The following is a 26,810-nucleotide window of genomic DNA, read 5'->3' as shown; positions in this document are numbered from 1 at the left end:
GCCATAAGAGGTTAAGGAAAAGCAACAAACCAGTGCTCAGCATATGTGGGAACTCCTTCAAGATTGTTGGAAAAGCATTCCAGGTGAAGCTGGTTGAGAGAATGCCAAGAGTGTGCAAAGCTCTCATCAAGGTAAAGGGTGGCTACTTTGAAGAATCTCAAATAGAAGATATATTTTGATTTAACACTTTTTTGGTTACTACATGATTCCATATGTGTTATTTCATAGTTGATGTCTTCACTATTATTCTACAATGTAGAAAATATTTAAAAAATGAAGAAAAACCGTTGAATGAGTAGGTGTGTCCAAACTTTTGATTGGTACTGTATATGATAGTGTACTTTCGATAATTCCAGATCCCATGTTAAGTCCTCTGGCCTACTCTCACCTGTGTGATGCTTCCCTCTGTGATGTCAGCCAGGTTAAAGTCTTCTTCCTCGTCAACTTTGGCCTTCTTGGCATCAGGCTCCTCAGTGCTGCAGAGGATAAAGAGGGTCAGTTATATGGGGATATACTCAACTGGTTTTGCGTGACTCCTCACGCACCCCGTCCTCTCCTCCTTTTGAAAAAGGTCAAAGGTAGCCGAGGAGAGGAAATACATGCGCTTGAATGAAACAATCCTCTATCTCCACTAACATGTCATGAGGCAAATTCCGTTTACATAGGAGGAATCCCAAAACACGTGTAAAGACATACAAATAAAAGCAGCAAGTCGTGAGCCATTTTCTAGATTAAAGGATAAGTAGCGTATGGTTTTCTCCTTTGAGAAAAGAGCGGACTCAAAGGGGGTGTGGATTATTAAAACATTGCCGCGCTAGCTGCCGGGAGGTCCCACCCGGAGGCCATTGAGGAGATCAAACTCCTCCGTTTGCCTATTAACAACCTGCCTCTACATATGGTGCCCCCTTATCGGTTTCTGGACAGAGTCATTGAAGAGAGAACAGACCTTTGCCCAATACTGAATCTCCCATGGAGTGTTCTACACAACTGATATGATCACAATATTGTTTCCAGCCCTGTAGTTAAGAAAGAGATAACAAGTAGTTAAGAAAGAGATAACAAGTAGTTAAAAAAGAGATAACAAGTAGTTAAGAAAGAGATAACAAGTAGTTAAGAAAGAGATAACAAGTAGTTAAGAAAGAGATAAGTAGTTTAGAACCCATCTAAAACTAAAGCATTAATGAGGTGACAAACTAGTAGCTATGAGATTTGAATCACATTCCTACCCGTTCCCAAACAGCTAGAATATAGACCTACCTGTTCCCAAACAGCTAGAATATAGACCTACCCGTTCCCAAACAGCTAATGATGTAGACCTACCCGTTCCCAAACAGCTAGAATATAGACCTACCCGTTCCCAAACACTAGAATGTAGACCTACCCGTTCCCAAACAGCTAATGATGTAGACCTACCCGTTCCCAAACAGCTAGAATGTAGACCTACCCGTTCCCAAACAGCTAATGATGTAGACCTACCCGTTCCCAAACAGCTAATGATGTAGACCTACCCGTTCACAAACAGCTAGAATGTAGACCTACCCGTTCCCAAACAGCTAATGATGTAGACCTACCCGTTCTCAAACAGCTAGAATGTAGACCTACCCGTTCCCAAACAGCTAATGATGTAGACCTACCCGTTCCCAAACAGATAGAATGTAGACCTACCTGTTCCCAAACAGCTAGAATGTAGACCTACCTGTTCCCAAACAGCTAGAATATAGACCTACCCGTTCCCAAACAGCTAGAATGTAGACCTACCCGTTCCCAAACAGCTAGTATATAGACCTACCCGTTCCCAAACAGCTAGAATATAGACCTACCCGTTCCCAAACAGCTAGAATGTAGACCTACCCGTTCCCAAACAGCTAGAATGTAGACCTACCCGTTCCCAAACAGCTAGAATATAGACCTACCCGTTCCCAAACAGCTAGTGATGTAGACCTACCCGTTCCCAAACAGCTAGTGATGTAGACCTACCCGTTCCCAAACAGCTAGTGATGTAGACCTACCCGTTCCCAAACAGCTCTGCTAGTGATTGTTGAATTTATTATTGATAAATGAATAAACAATATCCCCATTTTAAATAGAATTGTATCTAGGTAAACTTATACATTGTTTTATAAGTGATAGACAATATGAGTTCATAAGAAGGAATTGTGTGACAGGACAAGTTAATGAACACCATTCCAACTAGGCAGGAACAAATGGGTTGTGGACTATGTAAACACATAAGGTGGTTATGTGGGTCAGCCTATGGTTGACCCAACTGAAACTTATCTAAAAACCCCAGAGCTAAGGCAGTGAGTGCATTCCTAGGTTTTCTGTCTAATAAAACTGTCAGTTCAGTGGTGATCGATAATGTTGAGGGGTCAAAAGTTATTTGGGAGTGTGGTAGTAAGTTAGAATGAACTTTTCACCTTACTTTGTCTCGGTCGAGAGGAGGGGATTCGGTTAAGGCAGTGAAATGACGTCATGATCTGTATATAAACTGATGCATGTGTTTAAGTGGTAGCGCGCTCCGAGAATAAATTATATTACCTATTATTTAAAGACTGGTCTGCGTCTATTTTATGCAAATAAGAAATCTTACAAATTCTCATAAAATAGATTAAGGGCTTTCAATTGATGAAAGCACATTGGCATAATTAAATTAAACTAACAGTGATGTAGACCTACCCGTTCCCAAACAGCTAGAATGTAGATCTACCCGTTTAAAAGTGGTGTGGGGGCTGTGCTTTGGCAAAGTGGGTGGGGTTATATCCTTCCTGTTTGGCCCTGTCCAGGGGTATCATGGGATGGGGCCACAGTGTCTCCTGACCCCTTATGTCTCAGCCTCCAGTATTTATGTGTCGGGGGGCTAGGGTCAGTTTGTTATATCTGGAGTACTTCTCCTGTCTTATCCTTTGTCCTGTGTGAAATTAAGTATGCTCTCTCTAATTCTCTCTTTCTTTCTCTCTCTCTGGCAGGAGCTGAGCCCTAGGACCATGCCTCAGGACTACCTGGCATGACTCCTCCTTGCTGTCCCCAGTCCACCTGGCCGTGCTGCTGCTCCAGTTTCAACTGTTCTCCCTGTGATGATTATTATTTGACCATGCTGGTCATTTATGAACATTTGAACATCTTGGCCATGTTCTGTTATAATCTCCACCCGGCACAGCCAGAAGAGGACTGGCCACCCCACATAGCCTGGTTCCTCTCTAGGTTTCTTCCTAGGTTTAGGCCTTTCTAGGGAGTTTTTCCTGGCCACCGTGCTTCTACACCTGCATTGCTTGCTGTTTGGGGTTTTAGGCTGGGTTTCTGTACAGTACTTTGAGATATCAGCTGATGTACGAAGGGCTATATAAATAAATTTGATTAGACCTACCCGTTCCCAAACAGCTAGTGATGTAGACCTACCCATTACCAAACAGCTAGAATGTAGACCTACCCGTTCCCAAACAGCTAGTGATGTAGACCTACCCGTTCCCAAACAGTTCTGCTAGTGATGTAGACCTACCCGTTCCCAAACAGCTAGTGATGCTGACCTACCCGTTCCCAAACAGCTAGTGATGCTGACCTACCCGTTCCCAAACAGCTAGTGATGCAGACCTACCCGTTCCCAAACAGCTAGGGATGCTGACCTACCCGTTCCCAAACTAGAATGTAGACCTACCCGTTCCCAAACAGCTAGTGATGCTGACCTACCCGTTCCCAAACAGCTAGTGATGCAGACCTACCCGTTCCCAAACAGCTAGGGATGCTGACCTACCCGTTCCCAAACTAGAATGTAGACCTACCCGTTCCCAAACAGCTAGTGATGCAGACCTACCCGTTCCCAAACTAGAATGTAGACCTACCCGTTCCCAAACAGCTAGTGATGCTGACCTACCCGTTCCCAAACTAGAATGTAGACCTACCCGTTCCCAAACAGCTAGTGATGCTGACCTACCCGTTCCCAAACTAGAATGTAGACCTACCTGTTCCCAAACAGCTCCTTGCTGGTCTTCAGTTCCTTCTTCTTGACCACCTCCTTCAGAGGGAACTTCTTCTTCAGTATCTCCAGGGGGGCTTGACAGCGGGTGGCCACCGCGAGGGGGCGCTGGAGAGCTGTAGTCAGCCAGGGGTCCATGGGGGGGAGCGGGGCACTGGGATTCACCGCCCGATGGTGCAGGCACTGTAGTGGGAGAAGTGTGTTTTGTGGGGGGGGTGAAATATGAGGGAAAATTAAGACCTAGAAAAGTAATAGCAGATTGAGAACGCGTTACATGGAGAAATAACCTGATAATAGAGAAGGAGCCCTACCTGGAACAGTCTCTGGTACTGAGGGTGTGGTAACTACCTGGAACAGTCTCTGGTACTGAGGATGTGGTAACTACCTAGAACAGTCTCTGGTACTGAGGGTTGGGGACGTGGTAACTACCTAGAACAGTCTCTGGTACTGAGGGTTGGGGACGTGGTAACTACCTGGAACAGTCTCTGGTACTGAGGGTTGGGGACGTGGTAACTAACTGGAACAGTCTCTGGTACTGAGGGTTGGGGACGTGGTAACTACCTAGAACAGTCTCTGGTACTGAGGGTTGGGTATGTGGTAACTACCTAGAACAGTCTCTGGTACTGAGGGTTGGGTATGTGGTAACTACCTGGAACAGTCTCTGGTACTGAGGGTTGGGTATGTGGTAACTACCTGGAACAGTCTCTGGTACTGAGGATGTGGTAACTACCTGGAACAGTCTCTGGTACTGAGGGTTGGGTAACTACCTGGAACAGTCTCTGGTACTGAGGGTTGGGGATGTGGTAACTACCTGGAACAGTCTCTGGTACTGAGGGTTGGGTATGTGGTAACTACCTGGAACAGTCTCTGGTACTGAGGATGTGGTAACTACCTGGAACAGTCTCTGGTACTGAGGGTTGGGGATGTGGTAACTACCTAGAACAGTCTCTGGTACTGAGGGTTGGGTATGTGGTAACTACCTGGAACAGTCTCTGGTACTGAGGGTTGGGTAACTACCTGGAACAGTCTCTGGTACTGAGGGTGTGGTAACTACCTAGAACAGTCTCTGGTACTGAGGGTTGGGTAACTACCTGGAACAGTCTCTGGTACTGAGGATGTGGTAACTACCTGGAACAGTCTCTGGTACTGAGGGTTGGGTAACTACCTGGAACAGTCTCTGGTACTGAGGATGTGGTAACTACCTGGAACACTCTCTGGTACTGAGGATGTGGTAACTACCTAGAACAGTCTCTGGTACTGAGGACGTGGTAACTACCTAGAACAGTCTCTGGTACTGAGGACGTGGTAACTACCTAGAACAGTCTCTGGTACTGAGGGTTGGCGACGTGGTAACTACCTGGAACAGTCTCTGGTACTGAGGGTTGGGGATGCGGTAACTACCTAGAACAGTCTCTGGTACTGAGGGTTGGGTATGTGGTAACTACCTGGAACAGTCTCTGGTACTGAGGGTTGGGTATGTGGTAACTACCTGGAACAGTCTCTGGTACTGAGGATGTGGTAACTACCTGGAACAGTCTCTGGTACTGAGGGTTGGGTAACTACCTGGAACAGTCTCTGGTACTGAGGATGTGGTAACTACCTGGAACAGTCTCTGGTACTGAGGGTTGGGGATGTGGTAACTACCTAGAACAGTCTCTGGTACTGAGGGTTGGGTATGTGGTAACTACCTGGAACAGTCTCTGGTACTGAGGGTTGGGTAACTACCTGGAACAGTCTCTGGTACTGAGGGTGTGGTAACTACCTAGAACAGTCTCTGGTACTGAGGGTTGGGTAACTACCTGGAACAGTCTCTGGTACTGAGGATGTGGTAACTACCTGGAACAGTCTCTGGTACTGAGGGTTGGGTAACTACCTGGAACAGTCTCTGGTACTGAGGATGTGGTAACTACCTGGAACACTCTCTGGTACTGAGGATGTGGTAACTACCTAGAACAGTCTCTGGTACTGAGGACGTGGTAACTACCTAGAACAGTCTCTGGTACTGAGGACGTGGTAACTACCTAGAACAGTCTCTGGTACTGAGGATTGGGGATGTGGTAACTACCTAGAACAGTCTCTGGTACTGAGGGTTGGGGACGTGGTAACTACCTAGAACAGTCTCTGGTACTGAGGATGTGGTAACTACCTAGAACAGTCTCTGGTACTGAGGGTGTGGTAACTACCTAGAACAGTCTCTGGTACTGAGGGTGTGGTAACTACCTAGAACAGTCTCTGGTACTGAGGGTGTGGTAACTACCTAGAACAGTCTCTGGTACTGAGGGTTGGGGACGTGGTAACTACCTGGAACAGTCTCTGGTACTGAGGGTTGGGGACGTGGTAACTACCTAGAACAGTCTCTGGTACTGAGGATGTGGTAACTACCTAGAACAGTCTCTGGTACTGAGGGTGTGGTAACTACCTAGAACAGTCTCTGGTACTGAGGGTGTGGTAACTACCTAGAACAGTCTCTGGTACTGAGGGTGTGGTAACTACCTAGAACAGTCTCTGGTACTGAGGGTTGGGGACGTGGTAACTACCTGGAACAGTCTCTGGTACTGAGGGTTGGGGACGTGGTAACTACCTAGAACAGACTCTGGTACTGAGGATGTGGTAACTACCTAGAACAGTCTCTGGTACTGAGGACGTGGTAACTACCTAGAACAGTCTCTGGTACTGAGGACGTGGTAACTACCTAGAACAGTCTCTGGTACTGAGGACGTGGTAACTACCTAGAACAGTCTCTGGTACTGAGGACGTGGTAACTACCTAGAACAGTCTCTGGTACTGAGGATGTGGTAACTACCTAGAACAGTCTCTGGTACTGAGGGTTGGCGACGTGGTAACTACCTGGAACAGTCTCTGGTACTGAGGGTTGGGGATGCGGTAACTACCTGGAACAGTCTCTGGTACTGAGGGTTGGGGACGTGGTAACTACCTGGAAGAGTCTCTGGTACTGAGGGTTGGGGACGTGGTAACTACCTGGAACAGTCTCTGGTACTGAGGGTTGGGTATGTGGTAACTACCTAGAACAGTCTCTGGTACTGAGGGTTGGGGACGTGGTAACTACCTGGAACAGTCTCTGGTACTGAGGGTTGGGTATGTGGTAACTACCTAGAACAGTCTCTGGTACTGAGGGTGTGGTAACTACCTAGAACAGTCTCTGGTACTGAGGATGTGGTAACTACCTAGAACAGTCTCTGGTACTGAGGATGTAGTAACTACCTGGAACAGTCTCTGGTACTGAGGGTTGGGGATATAGTAACTACCTGGAACAGTCTCTGGAACTGGGGATGGAGTAACTACCTGGAACAGTCTCTGGTACTGAGGATGTAGTAACTACCTGGAACAGTCTCTGGTACTGAAGATGTAGTAACTACCTGGAACAGTCTCTGGAACTGGAGTAACTACCTGGAACAGTCTCTGGTACTGAGGATGTAGTAGCTACCTGGAACAGTCTCTGGTACTGAGGGTTGAGGATGTGGTAACTACCTGGAACAGTCTCTGGTACTGAGGGTTGAGGATGTGGTAACTACCTGGAACAGTCTCTGGTACTGAGGGTTGAGGATGTGGTAACTACCTGGAACAGTCTCTGGAACTGGGGATGGAGTAACTACCTGGAACAGTCTCTGGAACTGGGGATGGAGTAACTACCTGGAACAGTCTCTGGTACTGAGGATGTAGTAACTACCTGGAACAGTCTCTGGTACTGAGGATGTAGTAACTACCTGGAACAGTCTCTGGTACTGAGGATGTGGTAACTACCTGGAACAGTCTCTGGTACTGAGGGTTGAGGATGTGGTAACTACCTGGAACAGTCTCTGGAACTGGGGATGGAGTAACTACCTGGAACAGTCTCTGGAACTGGGGATGGAGTAACTACCTGGAACAGTCTCTGGTACTGAGGATGTAGTAACTACCTGGAACAGTCTCTGGTACTGAGGATGTAGTAACTACCTGGAACAGTCTCTGGTACTGAGGATGTGGTAACTACCTGGAACAGTCTCTGGTACTGAGGGTTGAGGATGTGGTAACTACCTGGAACAGTCTCTGGTACTGAGGGTTGAGGATGTGGTAACTACCTGGAACAGTCTCTGGTACTGAGGGTTAGGGTCGTGGTAACTACCTGGAACAGTCTCTGGTACTGAGGGTTGGGGACGTGGTAACTACCTGGAACTGGGGATGTAGTAACTACCTGGAACAGTCTCTGGTACTGAGGATGTAGTAACTACCTGGAACAGTCTCTGGTACTGAAGATGTAGTAACTACCTGGAACAGTTTCTGGTACTGAGGATGTGGTAACTACCTGGAACAGTCTCTGGTACTGAGGGTTGAGGATGTGGTAACTACCTGGAACAGTCTCTGGTACTGGGGATGTGGTAACTACCTGGAACAGTCTCTGGTACTGAGGGTTGGGGATGTGGTTGACTTTGAAGAGGTCTTTTTTCACTCCATCCTTATCCTCCTCCACCAACATCATGGAGTCAATCAGAGAGTCCACCGCCGACAGCTGGTCCTCTGGGAACAGGAAACACACAACCATCACATGGATAAAAAACATTCAAGGAAAATAAAAGCAGTCAGACAATATACTGAGGATAGTGCTTATTGGTTGATCAACTACCTGAGTGGTCCACTAGCCAGTTAAGAACAAATTCTTATTTTCAATGACGGCCAAGGAACAGTGGGTTAACTGCCTGTTCAGGGGCAGAACGACAGATTTGTACCTTGTCAGCTCGGGGATTCTAACTTGCAACCTTTCGGTTACTAGTCCAACGCTCTAAGTCCAACGCTCTAACCACTAGGCTACCCTGCCGCCCCTACCTGAGGGAGTGTACATCGTAGCACAGGAGTGGTCCACTAGCCTACCTGATGGAGTGTACATCGTAGCACAGGAGTGGTCCACTAGCCTAGCTGAGGGAGTGTACATCCTAGGGCAGGAGTGGTCCACTAGCCTACCTGAGGGAGTGTACATCCTAGGGCAGGAGTGGTCCACTAGCCTACCTGAGGGAGTGTACATCCTAGGGCAGGAGTGGTCCACTAGCCTAGCTGAGGGAGTGTACATCCTAGGGCAGGAGTGGTCCACTAGCCTACCTGAGGGAGTGTACATCCTAGGGCAGGAGTGGCCCACTAGCCTACCTGAGGGAGTGTACATCCTAGGGCAGGAGTGGTCCACTAGCCTAGCTGAGGGAGTGTACATCCTAGGGCAGGAGTGGTCCACTAGCCTACCTGAGGGAGTGTACATCCTAGGGCAGGAGTGGTCCACTAGCCTACCTGAGGGAGTGTACATCCTAGGGCAGGAGTGGTCAACTAGCCTAGCTGAGGGAATGTACATCCTAGGGCAGGAGTGGTCCACTAGCCTAGCTGAGGGAGTGTACATCCTAGGGCAGGAGTAGTCCACTAGCCTACCTGAGGGAGTGTACATCCTAGGGCAGGAGTGGTCCACTAGCCTAGCTGAGGGAGTGTACATCCTAGGGCAGGAGTGGTCCACTAGCCTACCTGAGGGAGTGTACTTCTTGTTGTTCTCCAGAGAAGGGAAGCTGTACTGCCTCAGATCTTCCATGAACGGAAGCTGAATATACACCAGACACTAAGAACACAGAAGGTTCTAGAGTTAGCCCAATGGCGTCTGGTCCAAAACAGTGCACCAAAAAGGGAATAGGGTATGACGTATGACTAACTCACCTCATACTTCTCCTTAATACAGGGGAAGGCTGCTCCTAGTTGCGGGTTTCCATTGCGGGCGTAAACATACCTCACCACCGCCACCATCTTGAGGTCATCCAGAGCACGGATCAGACCTGAGAGAGCTACACCTGCATGCTGAGCTCAGACAGACAGGCAGATAGACAGAAAATGAGAAAATGAGTATGAAGACAAGTCCATCTCTTGATTCAATAACATCCGGTCACTATTCTCACCTCATCATCTTTAGGGGCGAACACCTTGAGGACCTGTGTCCCCACGAACTGGTGTCTGTTGATCTGTAGCAGAACAATACAGGTTAGAGGGACTGTTGATCTGTATCAGAACAATACAGGTTGGAGGTTAGAGGGACTGTTGATCTGTAGCGGAACAATACAGGTTAGAGGGGCTGTTGATCTGTATCAGAACAATACAGGTTATAGGTTAGAGGGACTGTTGATCTGTAGCAGAACAATACAGGTTAGAGGAACTGTTGATCTGTATCAGAACAATACAGGTTAGAGGAACTGTTGATCTGTATCAGAACAATACAGGTTAGAGGGACTGTTGATCTGTAGCAGAACAATACAGGTTAGAGGGTCTCTGTTGATCTGTATCAGAACAATACTAGTTAGAGGGGCTGTTGATCTATAGCAGAACAATACATGTTGAGGGGCTGTTGATCTGTAGCAGAACAATACAGGTTAGAGGAACTGTTGATCTGTAGCAGAACAATACAGGTTAGAGGAACTGTTGATCTGTATCAGAACAATACAGGTTAGAGGGTCTGTTGATCTGTTGCAGAACAATACAGGTTAGAGGTTCGAGGAACTGTTGATCTGTATCAGAACAATACAGGTTAGAGGGACTGTTGATCTGTTGCAGAACAATACATGTTAGAGGGGCTGTTGATCTGTATCAGAACAATACATGTTAGAGGGGCTGTTGATCTGTAGCAGAACAATACAGGTTAGAGGTTAGAGGGACTGTTGATCTGTAGCAGAACAATACAGGTTACAGGTTAGAGGGGCTGTTGATCTGTAGCAGAACAATACATGTTAGAGGGACTGTTGAATCTGTAGCAGAACAATACATGTTAGAGGTTAGAGGGACTGTTGAATCTGTAGCAGAACAATACATGTTAGAGGTTAGAGGGACTGTTGATCTGTAGCAGAACAATACAGGTTAGAGGGGCTGTTGATCTGTAGCAGAACAATACATGTTAGAGGGGCTGTTGATCTGTAGCAGAACAATACATGTTAGAGGGGCTGTTGATCTGTAGCAGAACAATACAGGTTACAGGTTAGAGAGGCTGTTGATCTGTATCAGAACAACACAGGTTACAGGTTAGAGAGGCTGTTGATCTGTAGCAGAACAATACATGTTAGAGGGACTGTTGATCTGTAGCAGAACAATACATGTTAGAGGTTAGAGGGACTGTTGATCTGTAGCAGAACAATACAGGTTAGAGGGTCTGTTGATCTGTAGCAGAACAATACAGGTTACAGGTTAGAGAGGCTGTTGATCTGTAGCAGAACAATACATGTTAGAGGGACTGTTGATCTGTAGCAGAACAATACATGTTAGAGGTTAGAGGGACTGTTGATCTGTAGCAGAACAATACAGGTTAGAGGGTAAAGGTTAAACCTATTGAGATACAATCTCTTTTGTAAGAAGAGACCTGTTTAATTGCATTGAGAGCAATTCCCTCGCTCCACTTGATTAGACTATGTGTACATCCCAAATGGCACCCTATTCCCTATAGTGCACTGGTCCAAAGTAGTGCACTACATAGGGTATAGGGTGACGTTTGGGATGTAATCTATATGCTTTTTGTGGGTCTGTTTGACAGGAAACAGCAGCTGTATTACCATGCTCTGTTTGGTGAAGCCCAGCACAGCAAAACTCTTCCCATCTGTCTTGTACTTCATCTGGTCCTGGTCAACTTTGGAGAAGGGGACGATGTCACTGCCATAACGATACCCTTTAGAGAGGAGAGGAAGAACAGAGGAAGAGTGAAGTTCTCCCTTTAGAGAGGAGAGGAGGAACAGAGGAAGAGTGGAGTTCTCCCTTTAGAGAGGAGAGGAGGAACAGAGGAAGAGTGGAGTTCTCCCTTTAGAGAGGAGAGGAAGAACAGAGGAAGAGTGAAGTTCTCCCTTTAGAGAGGAGAGGAGGAAGAGTGAAGTTCTCCCTTTAGAGAGGAGAGGAGGAAGAGTGAAGTTCTCCCTTTAGAGAGGAGAGGAGGAACAGAGGAAGAGTGGAGTTCTCCCTTTAGAGAGGAGAGGAGGAACAGAGGAAGAGTGGAGTTCTCCCTTTAGAGAGGAGAGGAGGAACAGAGGAAGAGTGGAGTTCTCCCTTTAGAGAGGAGAGGAAGATGCTCTCATCCAGTGTCCATCTCACCTTGGAACCGTCCATGAACTTGTTCTACCAGTCAAAGGTTTCTTGAACCTTGTAAAAACGACTACTGAATGGATGGCAGGAACCTAGCCATTTGAGACAACACTCGTATCACACACAGGTTTACTTCCTGATTTCTCTCACCTTGTATGGTGTCGTCCTTCTGTACCTCAGTCTCTTCGTCATCGTTCAGACAGTAAACTACATCTCTTTTTATGTCGTCTTTCTGGTGTGTCTGAGCATCTACCACCGACCACGACTTCCTGGGTCTCTCCTCACATACCTGCAAGGGTCAGACAGTCACTACACTAATTCACATCTTTCAGTTCCTGCTTCAGGGACAGTCTGTCAGAGTAATAAGATCAGACCCTCCCCGTCCCCTGGACGACACGTTCAGCCCCTCCCCGTCCCCTGGACGACACGTTCGGCCCGTCCCCTGGACGACACGTTCAGCCCCTCCCCGTCCCCTGGACGACACGTTCAGCCCCTCCCCGTCCCCTGGACGACACGTTCAGCCCCTCCCCGTCCCCTGGACGACACGTTCAGCCCCTCCCCGTCCCCTGGACGACACGTTCGGACCCTCGCTGAATAGGGTCCTATTCAAGAGACAGTGATACTCTACTTACTGCTTTGTAGCCAACAATCTTGATGGCCAGAGAGCTGCCGATGGTCAGAGTACAGGGCCAGGCCATGGGTCTCTTCTCAACACGTTTAAACACAGACAACTTCTCTATAGCATCACTGCAAGACAGAGAGAAGACTGTCAGAGCAGGACAACCTCAGTCTCTGTGTGGCATTAGAATATAGCCTCAAACTCAGAGCTTTGTCCCAAATGACTCCCTCTAGTCCCCCCCTACCACCCTATAGGCCCCCTCTACAACCCTCTAATCCCCCACCCTACCACCCTGTAGGCCCCCTCTACCACCCTATAGGCCCCCTCTACTAACCTATAGCCCCCCCCTCCAGGGCCCCTCTACCACCCTATAGGGGTCCCCTCTACCACCCTATAGGCCCCCCCCCCTCCACCACCCTATAGGTCCCCTCTACCACCCTATTGGTCCCGTCCCCTCTACCACCCTATAGTTCCCCTTTACCACCCTATTGGTCCCCTCTACCACCCAATAGGTCCCCCCTCCACCACCCTTTAGGTCCCCCCTCCACCACCCTTTAGGTCCCCCCTCCACCACCCTTTAGGTCCCCCCTCTCTCTACCAACCCTATAGGCCCCCCTAGAACCCCCTAGACCACACTCCAGGCCCCCCTAGACCACCCTCCAGGCCCCCCTAGACCACCCTCCAGGCCCCCCTAGACCCCCCTCCAGGCCCTGGTCAGAAGTACAGCACAATATAAGGAATAGGGTAACATCTGGATTGCAGACCCCAGTGACTTCCTACCTGAAGGTGTAGACTTCCTCCAGACCGTCCTCTTCATCCAGAGACATCATGACCTGCTTAGTCATCTCCAGCCCCTGCTGCTGCTCTCTGGACAGAGCTTTACCCCCGTGAGGGGGGTTGGAACCCCCTCCATCTACAGGGAAGGGTAGGCTGGAGGAACAGAGGTTAAGGGGTCAGTTTGGAGTCATTCCGTGGCTGTCCCCCAAATCGCCAGAGCCTGGCCAAAAGTACTGCATTATACAGGAAATATGATGCCATTTCAGATGAAGCGCATTTCAGATGAAGCGCATTTCAGATGAAGCGCATTTCAGATGAAGCATTGAGTGCATGTAGATGCACTCAATGCTTCCATGATATACGACAAGCCATTCGAGATCTCTACAGTAGAATAACACATAGACACACAAGAACTGCAGAGTGATGCCGGCTCTCTTCAGGTTGCCTATGATAATGTCCAGCTGGTCAGGACTGCTCGGTGTGTTCAGGTCTGTGAGCATGACGATGTTCAGACGCTCATATTTCTTCCCCCTGAAGAACAGTCAAACAGAACAGAGTTACATAGGAAACATGATCACCCATGAACCAAATCAGAACACAGTAGCTCCTCCAATGGGGTCCTCTTTGTCATCTACAATCATTCTGGTAACACTTTACTTGACACCCAGCGTCATAACCTGTCATAACAGCTGATACCACCCTATTGCCATGAGGTCATAACACTCACGACCCATATATTTACACCTGTTGGGCCATAAAATAACGCAATATATGTCACGTCAGACCAAAGGATACATTTCCACCAGTCTAATGTCCATTGCTCGTGTTTCTTGGCCCAAGCAAGTCTCGTCTTCTTATTGGTGTCCTTTAGTAGTGGTTTCTTTGCAGCAATTTGATTCACACAGTCTCCTCTGAACAGTTGATGTTGAGATGTGTCTGTTACTGGAACTCTGTGAAGCATTTATTTGGGCTGCAGTCTGAGGCTGGTAACTCTAATGAACTTATCCTCTGCAGCAGAGGTAACTCTATTGAACTTATCCTCTGCAGCAGAGGTAACTCTATTGAACTTATCCTCTGCAGCAGAGGTAACTCTATTGAACTTATCCTCTGCAGCAGAGGTAACTCTAATGAACTTATCCTCTGCAGCAGAGGTAACTCTGGGTCTTCCTTTCCTGTGGAGGTCCTTGTGAGAGCCAGTTTCATCATAGCGCCTGATGGTTTTTTGCGACAGCACTTGAAGAAACGTTCAAAGTTCTTGAAACGTTATGGTTTGACTGACCTTCATGTCTTAAAGTAATGGACTGTCGTTTCTCTTTGCTTATTTGAGCTGTTCTTGCCATAATATGGACTTGGTCTTTTACTAAATAGAAGATAATCCTATTTACCAATCCTACCGTGTCACAACACAAGTGATTGGCTCAAACGCATTGAGGAAAGAAATTCCACAAATTAGCTTTTAACAAGATACACCTGTTAATTGAAAAGCATTCCAGGTGACTACCTTATGAAGCTGGTTGAGAGAATGCCAAGAGTGTGCAAAGCTGTCATCAAGGCAAAGGGTGGCTACTTTGACGAACCTCAAATATAAAATATATTTTGATTTGTTTAACACTAACACTTCCATATGTGTTGCTTCATAGTGTTGATGTGTTCATTATTATTCTACAATGTAGAAAACAGTAGAAATAAAAGAAAAAGCCGTGAATGAGTAGGTGTGTCCTAACTTTTGGCTGGTAGTGTATGTGTCATGACAGTGTTATGACCATATAAGTAACGACAAGTTATGTCAGCTGTTATGACATTGTGACATGGTTATGACGCTGGGTGTCAGGTAAAGTCTTACCATAATATATTGATTAGATGTTCTTATCCAATCTTACCATAATATATTGATTAGATGTTCCTATCCAGTCTTACCATAATATATTGATTAGATGTTCTTATCCAGTCTTACCATAATATATTGATTAGATGTTCCTATCCAGTCTTACCATAATATATTGATTAGATGTTCCTATCCAGTCTTACCATAATATATTGATTAGATGTTCTTATCCAGTCTTACCATAATATATTGATTAGATGTTCTTATCCAAAGCCACTTACAGTGATGCATGTATAACTTTTTGGGGGGATAGTGGGAGCGGGAATTGAACCCACTCTCCCCGCATTGCAAGAGCCATGTTCGACCAACTGAGCTACAGAAGATTTCACTTTCATACAGAATGATCTAGCTATGTGAAACAGATTACTTACAGAGTTTCGTTCTGAAGCAGGTCCATGCATACAACTAGAGCATCCAGCCCTGAGCCAACAGTGGTTAAGGAAACAAGTCAGTCCGTTAACAGCAACACAGTTAATCAAGGTCAAATACAGACCTAACGGTTCACACACTGACCACGGCCTAACAGCAGAAACATTTATTTTGCACGTTGCCTATTAAATGTCTAGCATAAAAGAACTGAAATTATATATATATATTATATAGGCCCTCTACACTGGACTCAATGGTTTAAAAACACCATATCAACAGTGCTGTCTACTGAAGGAGTGAGCTGTGGTCAGTCAAAGGAAGGATACAGTCAGCCTGTTGACTCCCAGGGTGCACATCATTCTGGATCTCTTCCAGCAGCTCAAAGTTTGGGATCATGAGTTGGCGGTGTACTGAGATGTTCTGGTACTGGTCGTCTTTAGCTAGGTTGTTCTTAGTGTTGTCTGACCCAAACAGCACCAGACCCAGCTCATCTTTGTTCTCAGCAAACACCTACAGGAAAGACAGTCCCAAATGACAGCACATTCCTTACATATCGCACTACCTCTGACCAGGGCCCAGGGTTCTCTAAGTGGAGCCTGCCGAGGTACGACAGAGGGTTCTCAAAGTGGGGCCTGCCGAGGTACGGCAGAGGGTTCTCAAAGTGGGGCTTGCCTAGGTACGGCAGAGGGTTCTCTAAGTGGGGCCTGCCAAGGTACGGCAGAGGGTTCTCTAAGTGGGGCCTGCCGAGGTACGGCAGAGGGTTCTCTAAGTGGGGCCTGCCGAGGTACGGCAGAGGGTTCTCTAAGTGGGGCCTGCCGAGGTACGGCAGAGGGTTCTCTAAGTGGGGCCTGCCGAGGTACGGCAGAGGGTTCTCTAAGTGGGGCCTGCCGAGGTACGGCAGAGGGTTCTCTAAGTGGGGCCTGCCAAGGTACGGCAGAGGGTTCTCTAAGTGGGGCCTGCCGAGGTACGGCAGAGGGTTCTCTAAGTGGGGCCTGCCGAGGTACGGCAGAGGGTTCTCTAAGTGGGGCCTGCCAAGGTACGGCAGAGGGTCCAGTGCTTTTTTTGGGCCAAGGGATCCATGGAATAACTTTAGGGTGTAATATAGTGTTATTAATCTACAATGTATGTTCTTAACCCTGGGGAACAATTTTTTATTTTTGTAATTCTTTGCCTCATGGCAAAGTGTAGATTTCAAGGATATTAGCCTGAAAACTGCAACATTTTCTCTCCAATGCCAAGATCCTTTTAAAATGTTCCTTCCCAGGGCTCGAATACTTGGTTTGTCCGGCCATGCACTACCAGAGTCATAGTAAACGTACTTGTATTTTATCTCACTCAAGTTGTGTTCTAATTGAGAGGGTCCCTGATGTATTTTCTATCACAAAAGGGGTCCCACCCCAAAACATTTGAAAAGCCCTATTCTAATGGCTAGAAAGGAGAGTGTCACGATCCAGGACCTCTGGCTGTGTTCCAAAATGTGCACTTGTCCTGTTCTGTCAAGGGTGGTGATCTTCCAGGAACACCTAACAAAGATACGGTCTAGTATAGGAGAACACAGAGGGCTTATAATCAGCTACATTTTAAACTTACGTCGATGTGACCACTAATCTAAACAGGAAACTGCATCATTACGCAGCCCGAGTCAACAAAGCTAGCATTTATGCTAGCTAGCCACATCTGTTTACATTGTAGCCAATGAGCAGTGTGAGCAACTAGTGCTAGCAATTCAGTGAACAAAGGTATTTTACAGATGATCCCCGAATTCCATAAATTACAGAAAATACACACATCAAAATATTAATCGAAAATGCAAGTAGAAAGTAAAAAACACAAGACATTTATCGGTAATAAGGTCCTCCATCAGCTTCCTTAATTACCCTAGAGACACCAGAACAAACACATTTAAAAACATTTTTGAAGATCAGTCCACAAATAAGGTGAAAGAAAACTCTAAGCTGATTGACCTAACTCAGTAGAGACCAAAGGAATTCATAGAGTTATCCATCTCTGAGACCAGGGGTGGTAACTCGTACGTATATAGTTAGTAAAGATGTTAGGTACAGTGGGACGTTTTGTAGAAGGGCTTTATAAATGAAAACATAGCTATGCACCAACCTACGTGACATCAAAGAGAGACAACCAACTTCATGGTAGAGAATGCAGTGATGACAGAGAGCCAACCAACTTCCTGGTAGAGAATGCAGTGATGACAGAGAACCAACCAACTTCCTGGTAGAGAATGCAGTGATGACAGAGAGCCAACCAACTTCCTGGTAGAGAATGCAGTGATGACAGAGAGCCAACCAACTTCCTGGTAGAGAATGCAGTGATGACAGAGAGCCAACCAACTTCCTGGTAGAGAATGCAGTGATGACAGAGAGCCAACCAACTTCCTGGTAGAGAATGCAGTGATGACAGAGAGCCAACCAACTTCCTGGTAGAGAATGCAGTGATGACAGAGAGCCAACCAACTTCCTGGTAGAGAATGCAGTGATGACAGAGAGCCAACCAACTTCCTGGTAGAGAATGCAGTGATGACAGAGAGCCAACCAACTTCCTGGTAGAGAATGCAGTGATGACAGAGAGCCAACCAACTTCCTGGTAGAGAATGCAGTGATGACAGAGAGCCAACCAACTTCCTGGTAGAGAATGCAGTGATGACAGAGAGCCAACCAACTTCCTGGTAGAGAATGCAGTGATGACAGAGAGCCAACCAACTTCCTGGTAGAGAATGCAGTGATGACAGAGAGCCAACCAACTTCCTGGTAGAGAATGCAGTGATGACAGAGAGCCAACCAACTTCCTGGTAGAGAATGCAGTGATGACAGAGAGCCAACCAACTTCCTGGTAGAGAATGCAGTGATGACAGAGAGCCAACCAACTTCCTGGTAGAGAATGCAGTGATGACAGAGAGCCAACCAACTGCCTGGTAGAGAATGCAGTGATGACAGAGAGCCAACCAACTTCCTGGTAGAGAATGCAGTGATGACAGAGAGCCAACCAACTTCCTGGTAGAGAATGCAGTGATGACAGAGAGCCAACCAACTTCCTGGTAGAGAATGCAGTGATGACAGAGAGCCAACCAACTTCCTGGTAGAGAATGCAGTGATGACAGAGAGCCAACCAACTGCCTGGTAGAGAATGCAGTGATGACAGACAGCCAACCAACTTCCTGGTAGAGAATGCAGTGATGACAGAGAGCCAACCAACTTCCTGGTAGAGAATGCAGTGATGACAGAGAGCCAACCAACTTCCTGGTAGAGAATGCAGTGATGACAGAGAGCCAACCAACTTCCTGGTAGAGAATGCAGTGATGACAGAGAACCAACCAACTTCCTGGTAGAGAATGCAGTGATGACAGAGAACCAACCAACTTCCTGGTAGAGAATGCAGTGATGACAGAGAACCAACCAACTGCCTGGTAGAGAATGCAGTGATGACAGAGAGCCAACCAACTTCCTGGTAGAGAATGCAGTGATGACAGAGAGCCAACCAACTTCCTGGTAGAGAATGCAGTGATGACAGAGAGCCAACCAACTTCCTGGTAGAGAATGCAGTGATGACAGAGAGCCAACCAACTGCCTGGTAGAGAATGCAGTGATGACAGAGAACCAACCAACTTCCTGGTAGAGAATGCAGTGATGACAGAGAGCCAACCAACTTCCTGGTAGAGAATGCAGTGATGACAGAGAGCCAACCAACTTCCTGGTAGAGAATGCAGTGATGACAGAGAACCAACCAACTGCCTGGTAGAGAATGCAGTGATGACAGAGAACCAACCAACTTCCTGGTAGAGAATGCAGTGATGACAGAGAGCCAACCAACTTCCTGGTAGAGAATGCAGTGATGACAGAGAACCAACCAACTTCCTGGTAGAGAATGCAGTGATGACAGAGAACCAACCAACTGCCTGGTAGAGAATGCAGTGATGACAGAGAGCCAACCAACTTCCTGGTAGAGAATGCAGTGATGACAGAGAACCAACCAACTGCCTGGTAGAGAATGCAGTGATGACAGAGAACCAACCAACTTCCTGGTAGAGAATGCAGTGATGACAGAGAACCAACCAACTTCCTGGTAGAGAATGCAGTGATGACAGAGAACCAACCAACTTCCTGGTAGAGAATGCAGTGATGACAGAGAACCAACCAACTTCCTGGTAGAGAATGCAGTGATGACAGAGAACCAACCAACTTCCTGGTAGAGAATGCAGTGATGACAGAGAACCAACCAACTTCCTGGTAGAGAATGCAGTGATGACAGAGAGCCAACCAACTTCCTGGTAGAGAATGCAGTGATGACAGAGAGCCAACCAACTTCCTGGTAGAGAATGCAGTGATGACAGAGAGCCAACCAACTTCCTGGTAGAGAATGCAGTGATGACAGAGAACCAACCAACTGCCTGGTAGAGAATGCAGTGATGACAGAGAGCCAACCAACTTCCTGGTAGAGAATGCAGTGATGACAGAGAACCAACCAACTGCCTGGTAGAGAATGCAGTGATGACAGAGAACCAACCAACTGCCTGGTAGAGAATGCAGTGATGACAGAGAGCCAACCAACTGCCTGGTAGAGAATGCAGTGATGACAGAGAGCCAACCAACTGCCTGGTAGAGAATGCAGTGATGACAGAGAGCCAACCAACTGCCTGGTAGAGAATGCAGTGATGACAGAGAGCCAACCAACTGCCTGGTAGAGAATGCAGTGATGACAGAGAGCCAACCAACTTCCTGGTAGAGAATGCAGTGATGACAGAGAGCCAACCAACTTCCTGGTAGAGAATGCAGTGATGACAGAGAGCCAACCAACTTCCTGGTAGAGAATGCAGTGATGACAGAGAGCCAACCAACTGCCTGGTAGAGAATGCAGTGATGACAGAGAACCAACCAACTGCCTGGTAGAGAATGCAGTGATGACAGAGAGCCAACCAACTGCCTGGTAGAGAATGCAGTGATGACAGAGAGCCAACCAACTGCCTGGTAGAGAATGCAGTGATGACAGAGAGCCAACCAACTGCCTGGTAGAGAATGCAGTGATGAGTACTAAAATGGTCACCTGTAATAAAGCTCAGTGGTAGACTACATCTAACAGCTTTAATACAGTGGCAGCTGTGTTCATATAGATGATGTCACAGTCTACATACGGTCCCACAGTTGACAGTTAATGTCGGAGCAAAAACTAAGGCATGAGGTTGAAGGCATTATGGAGACAGGATTTAGACAGGATTCCGAGACAGGATTGTGTCGAGGCACAGATCTGGGGAAGGGTACCAATAAATGTCTGCAGTATTGAAGGTCCCCAAGAACACAGTGGCGTCCATCATTCTTAAATGGAAGAAGTTTGGAACCACCAAGAGTCTTCCTAGAGCTGGCCGTCCGGCCAAACTGAGCAATCAGGGGAGAAGGGCCTTGGTCAGAGAGCTGACCAAGAACCCAATGGTCACTCTGACAGAGCTCCAGTTCCTCTGCGTAAATGGGAGAACCTTCCAGAAGACAACCATCTATGCAGCACTCCACCAATCAGGGCTTTATGGTAGAGTGGCCAGAAAGAAGCCACTTCTCAGTAGAAAGGAACATGACAGCCTGCTTGAAGTTTGCAAAAAGGCACCTAAAGACTCTCAGACCATGAGAAACAACATTCTCTGGGCTGATGAAACCAAGATTGAACTCTTTGACCTGAATGCCAAGCATCACATCTGGAGGAAACCTGGCACCATCCATTCGTGACAAGTCTCAAATAGCTGAGACTTGTCACGAAGTCACTCCTGCGTTGTCTTGGCTTTGTGCTTAGGGTCATTGTCCTGTTGGAAGGTGAACCTTCGCCCCATTCTGAGATCCTGAGCGCTCTGGAGCAGGTTTTCATCAAGGATCTCTCTGTACTTTGCTCCGTTCATCTTTCCCTCGATCCCGACTAGTCTCCCAGTCCCTGCCACTGAAAAACATCCCCACAGCATGATGCTACCACCACGAGTGGCCCAGCCAGAGCCTGGACTTGAACCCGACCAAACATCTCTGGAGAGACCTGAAAATAGCTGTGCAGCGACGCTCCCCATCCAACCTGACAGAGCTTGAGAGGATCTGCAGAGAAGAATGGGAGAAACTCCCCAAAAACTGGTGTGCCAAGCTTGTAGCATCACACCCAAGAAGACTGGAGGCTGTAATCACTGCCAAAGGTGCTTCAACAAAGTACTGAGTAAAGGGTCTGAATACTTATGTATTTATCCGTTATTTTACCTAGTAAGTTGACTGAGAACACGTCCTCATTTACAGCAACGACCTGGAGAATAGTTACAGGGGAGAGGAGGAATGATTAGACAACGACCTGGAGAATAGTTACAGGGGAGAGGAGGAATGATTAGACAACGACCTGGGGAATAGTTACAGGGGAGAGGAGGAATGATTAGACAACGACCTGGGGAATAGTTACAGGGGAGAGGAGGAATGATTAGACAACGACCTGGAGAATAGTTACAGGGGAGAGGAGGAATGATTAGACAACGACCTGGGGAATAGTTACAGGGGAGAGGAGGAATGATTAGACAACGACCTGGGGAATAGTTACAGGGGAGAGGAGGAATGATTAGACAACGACCTGGGGAATAGGTACAGGGGAGAGGAGGAATGATTAGACAACGACCTGGGGAATAGGTACAGGGGAGAGGAGGAATGATTAGACAACGACCTGGGGAATAGGTACAGGGGAGAGGAGGAATGATTAGACAACGACCTGGGGAATAGGTACAGGGGAGAGGAGGAATGATTAGACAACGACCTGGGGAATAGGTACAGGGGAGAGGAGGAATGATTAGACAACGACCTGGGGAATAGGTACAGGGGAGAGGAGGAATGATTAGACAACGACCTGGGGAATAGTTACAGGGGAGAGGAGGAATGATTAGACAACGACCTGGAGAATAGTTACAGGGGAGAGGAGGGGGATGAATGAGCCAATTGTAAACTGGGGATTATTAGGTGACCGTGATGGTAAGTGCAATGTTTTTATTTATTTTTATATATAAGCAACATTTTCTAAAAAACTGTTTTTGCTTTGTCATTATGGGGTACTGTGTGTAGATTGAGGGGGGGGGACAAATTAATACATTTTGGAATAAGGCTGTAACCTAACAAAATGTGGAAAAAGTCAGGGGGTCTGAATACTTTCCGAAGGTACTGTACATTGAGCACGGTTACATGCACACAATAATGCAATTATTGTGGATAGTTATGTTAATATAATAGTTTGTTTACATGCTTTGCAAGAATAATGATTTCCCTAATAATCCTGTTTACATTGACACATCTTAAATCAGGCTCCCTGATTGGACTTACAGAAAATCACCAATAAAAACAAACGTTCTACCACAGTGTTATTTTTGTGAAGACTATTTGATTCGGAGATCGGACACAAAGTTAGTGAAAACTATTTATAAATATGCACCCCCCCCGAACTCACTTCACTCACGCATAAAAGGGAGGCTACCCAGTGCAGATCAAATACACCGCTGGAACCCTGATTAAGATGTTCACGTCGTAATAATTTAAAAGACTGCGCAGAAAACCAGGCGTTTAAATCGGCATACGCTTACCTCGATTTTGACCATACAACAATTAAGATGGTGTACGGTCAGAGTACGGTGTTTATAATACCGCAATACTCTGCCTTCTGACAATCAGTTTAAATATTGAATTATTAGTGTATATATATATATATATCCATTGAGTTCTAACCATAATGACAAGTAACAGAATGGATTCTCAGTACCTGTTTGTGAATTAAATTGACAACCAGAAACATTTTACGTGGTGTCCTCTCACAAACTCCTTAGTCTGCTGCTACATTGTTGTGGACATATGGTAAGGTTTCACCCCCTTCTTCGCCCCAATTATTATCCAATTTACCCCCTTCTTCGCCCCAATTACAAACTTGTCTTATCGCTGCAACTCCCCAACGGGCTCGGGAGAGGTGAAGCTCGAGTCATGTGTCCTCCGAAACATGACCGGCCAAACCGTGCTCCTTAACACCCGCCCGCTTAACCAATGAGTCGTAGTTCAACTCAAAACCGAAGTCAGCCTGCAGGAGCCCGGCCCACAAGGAAACACTCCCCTAACGTGGATGACACTGGGCCAATTGTACGCCACCGTATAGGACTCCCGGTCACGGCCGGTTGTGACACAACCTGGGATTGAACTCGGGTCTGTAGTGACGCCTCAAGAACTGCCGTGCCTTAGACTGCTGCGCCACTCGGGAGGGACAGGTAAGCTTTTATGCATTGTGCTGAAATAGTGAAATAAGCTATTTTACTTAGTGTTTAAGAAGGATAAATAGCCAGAACAGTGGTGTTTCACTGTGGAGCTTTAACTGCATTAGGACTGCTGGTGTTTACTTTCCAATGGGAAGGTTTGCATTGTGATACATTTATACAACTATAACACTGATGCATATTATTAAATGACACTGATGTTCACGATATCTTGGTTTTACATTCACCTTATCCATTAATATGGTAACTAATGTTGATAAGCGATGTGATGCAATACAACTAGATTAGAAGGCCTAGACTACTTCATCCTAATGTAAGCTAAATGCATTGGATTACACTGGCATATTATAAAGGGGAACATATTCAATGTAATTATATGCATGCAGTTTTTAATAATATTAACCCATTTATCGGTTTCCTGTATCTGTGCATGAATCCTTAAAACACAGTCCATGAGAACGGTCCATTTTTTTATTTAAGAACGCAGTCCATTGTAGTATATAAATAAAAATGTGCACACAGTGTAGTACCTTGGGGAAGAAACCATTTGCCTCATTAAATAAAATCATTTTAAAAATTTGCTTCACATGTTACAATGAGCAGACAATTCTAGCGATGATGCACACTGCTGAATAAACTCCTGGGATAGGGTGTTTTTCCTGGTGGATGGGAGGTTCCCAAGTTCTATACATCTGTCCTGGTGACCAGGAAGAGCTTGCCTGCTAGCTAGCCATCATCGCATCTGACGAGCTAACTTACCTCAGCTAACGGCTGATAAAAAGCAGTGACTAAACATTTTAATTCAAAATGTATATGAAAATAAATTAACATCATTTGATGAATAAATAACTGTAATACTTAGTTTGCCATCAATTCATTCGTTTGGGGAACTTTCAGTTTTGAAAGGTGTTATGTGAAAGCCTCCCCGGCAAAGAGAATGAAAAAGTATGCTCCCCATGCTTGATTTGTTTTCCAGACCTCCAAAGTACGCTTATAGACACTTCTCCAGTACAGGACTAACTGACGTCATGCATAAATGTGCGCAACTTTTGGCTGCAGTAAGAAAGCCATCACCATCTACGCCCATTCAACATAGCCTATATTTATGTTTCAGTTACTTCAAAATAAAACTTTGGGCTCTCATACACGCTCTAGACAGAACACAAGTACGCATTTTGGAACAAAGCCACAGTTTCTTTATAAAAAATAATCACAATAATGTTTACTTGATTGCTTGCTTCCTCCTTTGTCTCCTTCTCAAAGCACATTGGAGTAAAATATCTGAGTTTCCTCTCCTCTGATCTTCTCCTCCAATTGGTTTCGAGAAGGATGCAAGGCGAGAGGACATGAGGAATCTAGGAAATACAATTGGAGATTCACCCACAGAATCAGAGGGAGTACCTGGCGCTGAACAAACTTCTGGATGACTTTCTTGGCCTGTTGGAAGGGTGGTTCCTGTCCCGGGGCAGAGTTGGACATGGAGAAACCCACATCCAGACACAGAACCAACGCTGTCTAGTTTAGCAACACAGAGAGGACATACTTTTAATTATTCAAATACAATACACATACTGGTGTTGTGTTCTGACTCATAGTTAGTAATGCATGTAGCCTGCAGCAGTTAGACCCCTCCTTTGAGCAACATGCTGTCTTTGTTTGGGAGAACACAAGGGCAAGACCACTTATCTCCAGAAGGGGCGGGTTTACAGACACTAACACATTTCCTGGGCTGTATTCATTACAGCGATTCTGTTGGAAAACTTGTCTTAAACAGAAGCAACGGAATGAGGAAGGACCTACTTAAATTCTCTCAAGTTTTAATGTCACACGCACAAGTACAGTGAAACGCCTTCCTTTAAAGCTCTAAACCCTCCTATGGTGTATTTACGCCAATTCTATTGCGAAACGGTTTACTTCAAACTGAGTTTTTATTGACAAATTCAGGTAGCGAAGAACTTCCCCGTATCGTTTCAGTTTGGTTGTTAAACGACAAAAGGTTTCCATCGCAAGACGTAATGAATCCACCCCTGGATTGACGTGAAGACATAGTGAGAGATGTAGCCATAGCGTAAATCACCAATATCATCACAAACAACTTTAACGTTAGTGATTCTAGCTAACTTATCGAGGACTAAACTCCACGGTGAAGGACTTCCTTCATTGAGGAGTTTAGTCCACTAGTTAACAAACTAATGGAACAATTCACTACTAAAATGTAAGGACTAGCATGTAGATATGATTAATTATTTAATAATTATCTACAGTTCTTGAACATAAATAAATAATAGCTTGCAAGATATGAGTTAGTAAATCTCGAAGAACTTGCCTTCGCTGAACGCGCCATCTTGATTTCCTTTCCCTCGCTTTTGAATGAGTCCGGAGGGGAAGCAAATGTAAGGTAGGAATGGTTCCTACACAAAAATGTACTTTTCCGCTTATGTACCGAATTAAAATCTAAAATTCAATGGGTTTCCATCGCAGTTTTGTCACAAAACTACTCTGGTTTTGGCTCATGCGCTCTATGCAACATTTTGCCAATTCAGTGCGGGTAGGCGCTGTGAGTAGGTTAGTATACACATGATGAGATTATTATGGGTAAAAGCGATAATATTTTGATGTGTCAAACCGCAGTTAAGCATCGATCATCATGTCACCAGAATAAGACCCTCATCTTTATACTTTCACCACCATGTGAAGTTCATTGTGAGTAATTTAATCTGTAGCCTAATAAACTGCAAGATTTCCCAAATCCTAGTGAGAGGACCACACACCATATCATCCACTGACTCCAAATTTCCTTCAATATGATGGTTAATTATATCAATATTTACACATTAAGGCATTTCCACCGCAATTC

At 46.1% G+C, this 26,810-nt stretch overlaps 1 protein-coding gene across 2 annotated transcripts in view; it reads right to left on the bottom strand.

The window, feature by feature from the left end:
- LOC109883405 (X-ray repair complementing defective repair in Chinese hamster cells 5) overlaps positions 1 to 26,511 on the bottom strand; it is a 36,435-nt gene extending 9,924 nt beyond the window's left edge. Inside the window, exons 1-15 of one of the 2 annotated variants that reach the window (XM_031801912.1) lie at positions 26,280 to 26,511; positions 25,355 to 25,468; positions 16,020 to 16,203; positions 15,696 to 15,744; positions 13,848 to 13,970; positions 13,443 to 13,592; positions 12,676 to 12,790; positions 12,194 to 12,332; positions 11,524 to 11,636; positions 9,889 to 9,951; positions 9,653 to 9,790; positions 9,467 to 9,557; positions 8,355 to 8,485; positions 3,957 to 4,153; positions 389 to 476 (exon numbers count right to left, since the gene is read on the bottom strand). In XM_031801912.1, the coding sequence (XP_031657772.1) occupies positions 389 to 476; positions 3,957 to 4,153; positions 8,355 to 8,485; positions 9,467 to 9,557; positions 9,653 to 9,790; positions 9,889 to 9,951; positions 11,524 to 11,636; positions 12,194 to 12,332; positions 12,676 to 12,790; positions 13,443 to 13,592; positions 13,848 to 13,970; positions 15,696 to 15,744; positions 16,020 to 16,203; positions 25,355 to 25,468; positions 26,280 to 26,297 (1,713 nt within the window). In that variant the 5' untranslated portion in view covers positions 26,298 to 26,511. Of the gene's footprint in view, positions 1 to 388; positions 477 to 3,956; positions 4,154 to 8,354; positions 8,486 to 9,466; positions 9,558 to 9,652; positions 9,791 to 9,888; positions 9,952 to 11,523; positions 11,637 to 12,193; positions 12,333 to 12,675; positions 12,791 to 13,442; positions 13,593 to 13,847; positions 13,971 to 15,695; positions 15,745 to 16,019; positions 16,204 to 25,179; positions 25,306 to 25,354; positions 25,469 to 26,279 lie in introns of those variants that run through there. The other variant, XM_031801917.1, reaches the window with a different exon arrangement.
- Between the last annotated feature and the right edge of the window lie 299 nt (positions 26,512 to 26,810).

This window comes from Oncorhynchus kisutch, linkage group LG2, assembly GCF_002021735.2.
Source record: "Oncorhynchus kisutch isolate 150728-3 linkage group LG2, Okis_V2, whole genome shotgun sequence".
Taxonomy (NCBI): Eukaryota; Metazoa; Chordata; class Actinopteri; order Salmoniformes; family Salmonidae; genus Oncorhynchus; species Oncorhynchus kisutch.
The sequence above is the reverse complement of the archived record's forward strand: the minus strand, read 5'-3'. Positions and strand labels throughout refer to the sequence as shown.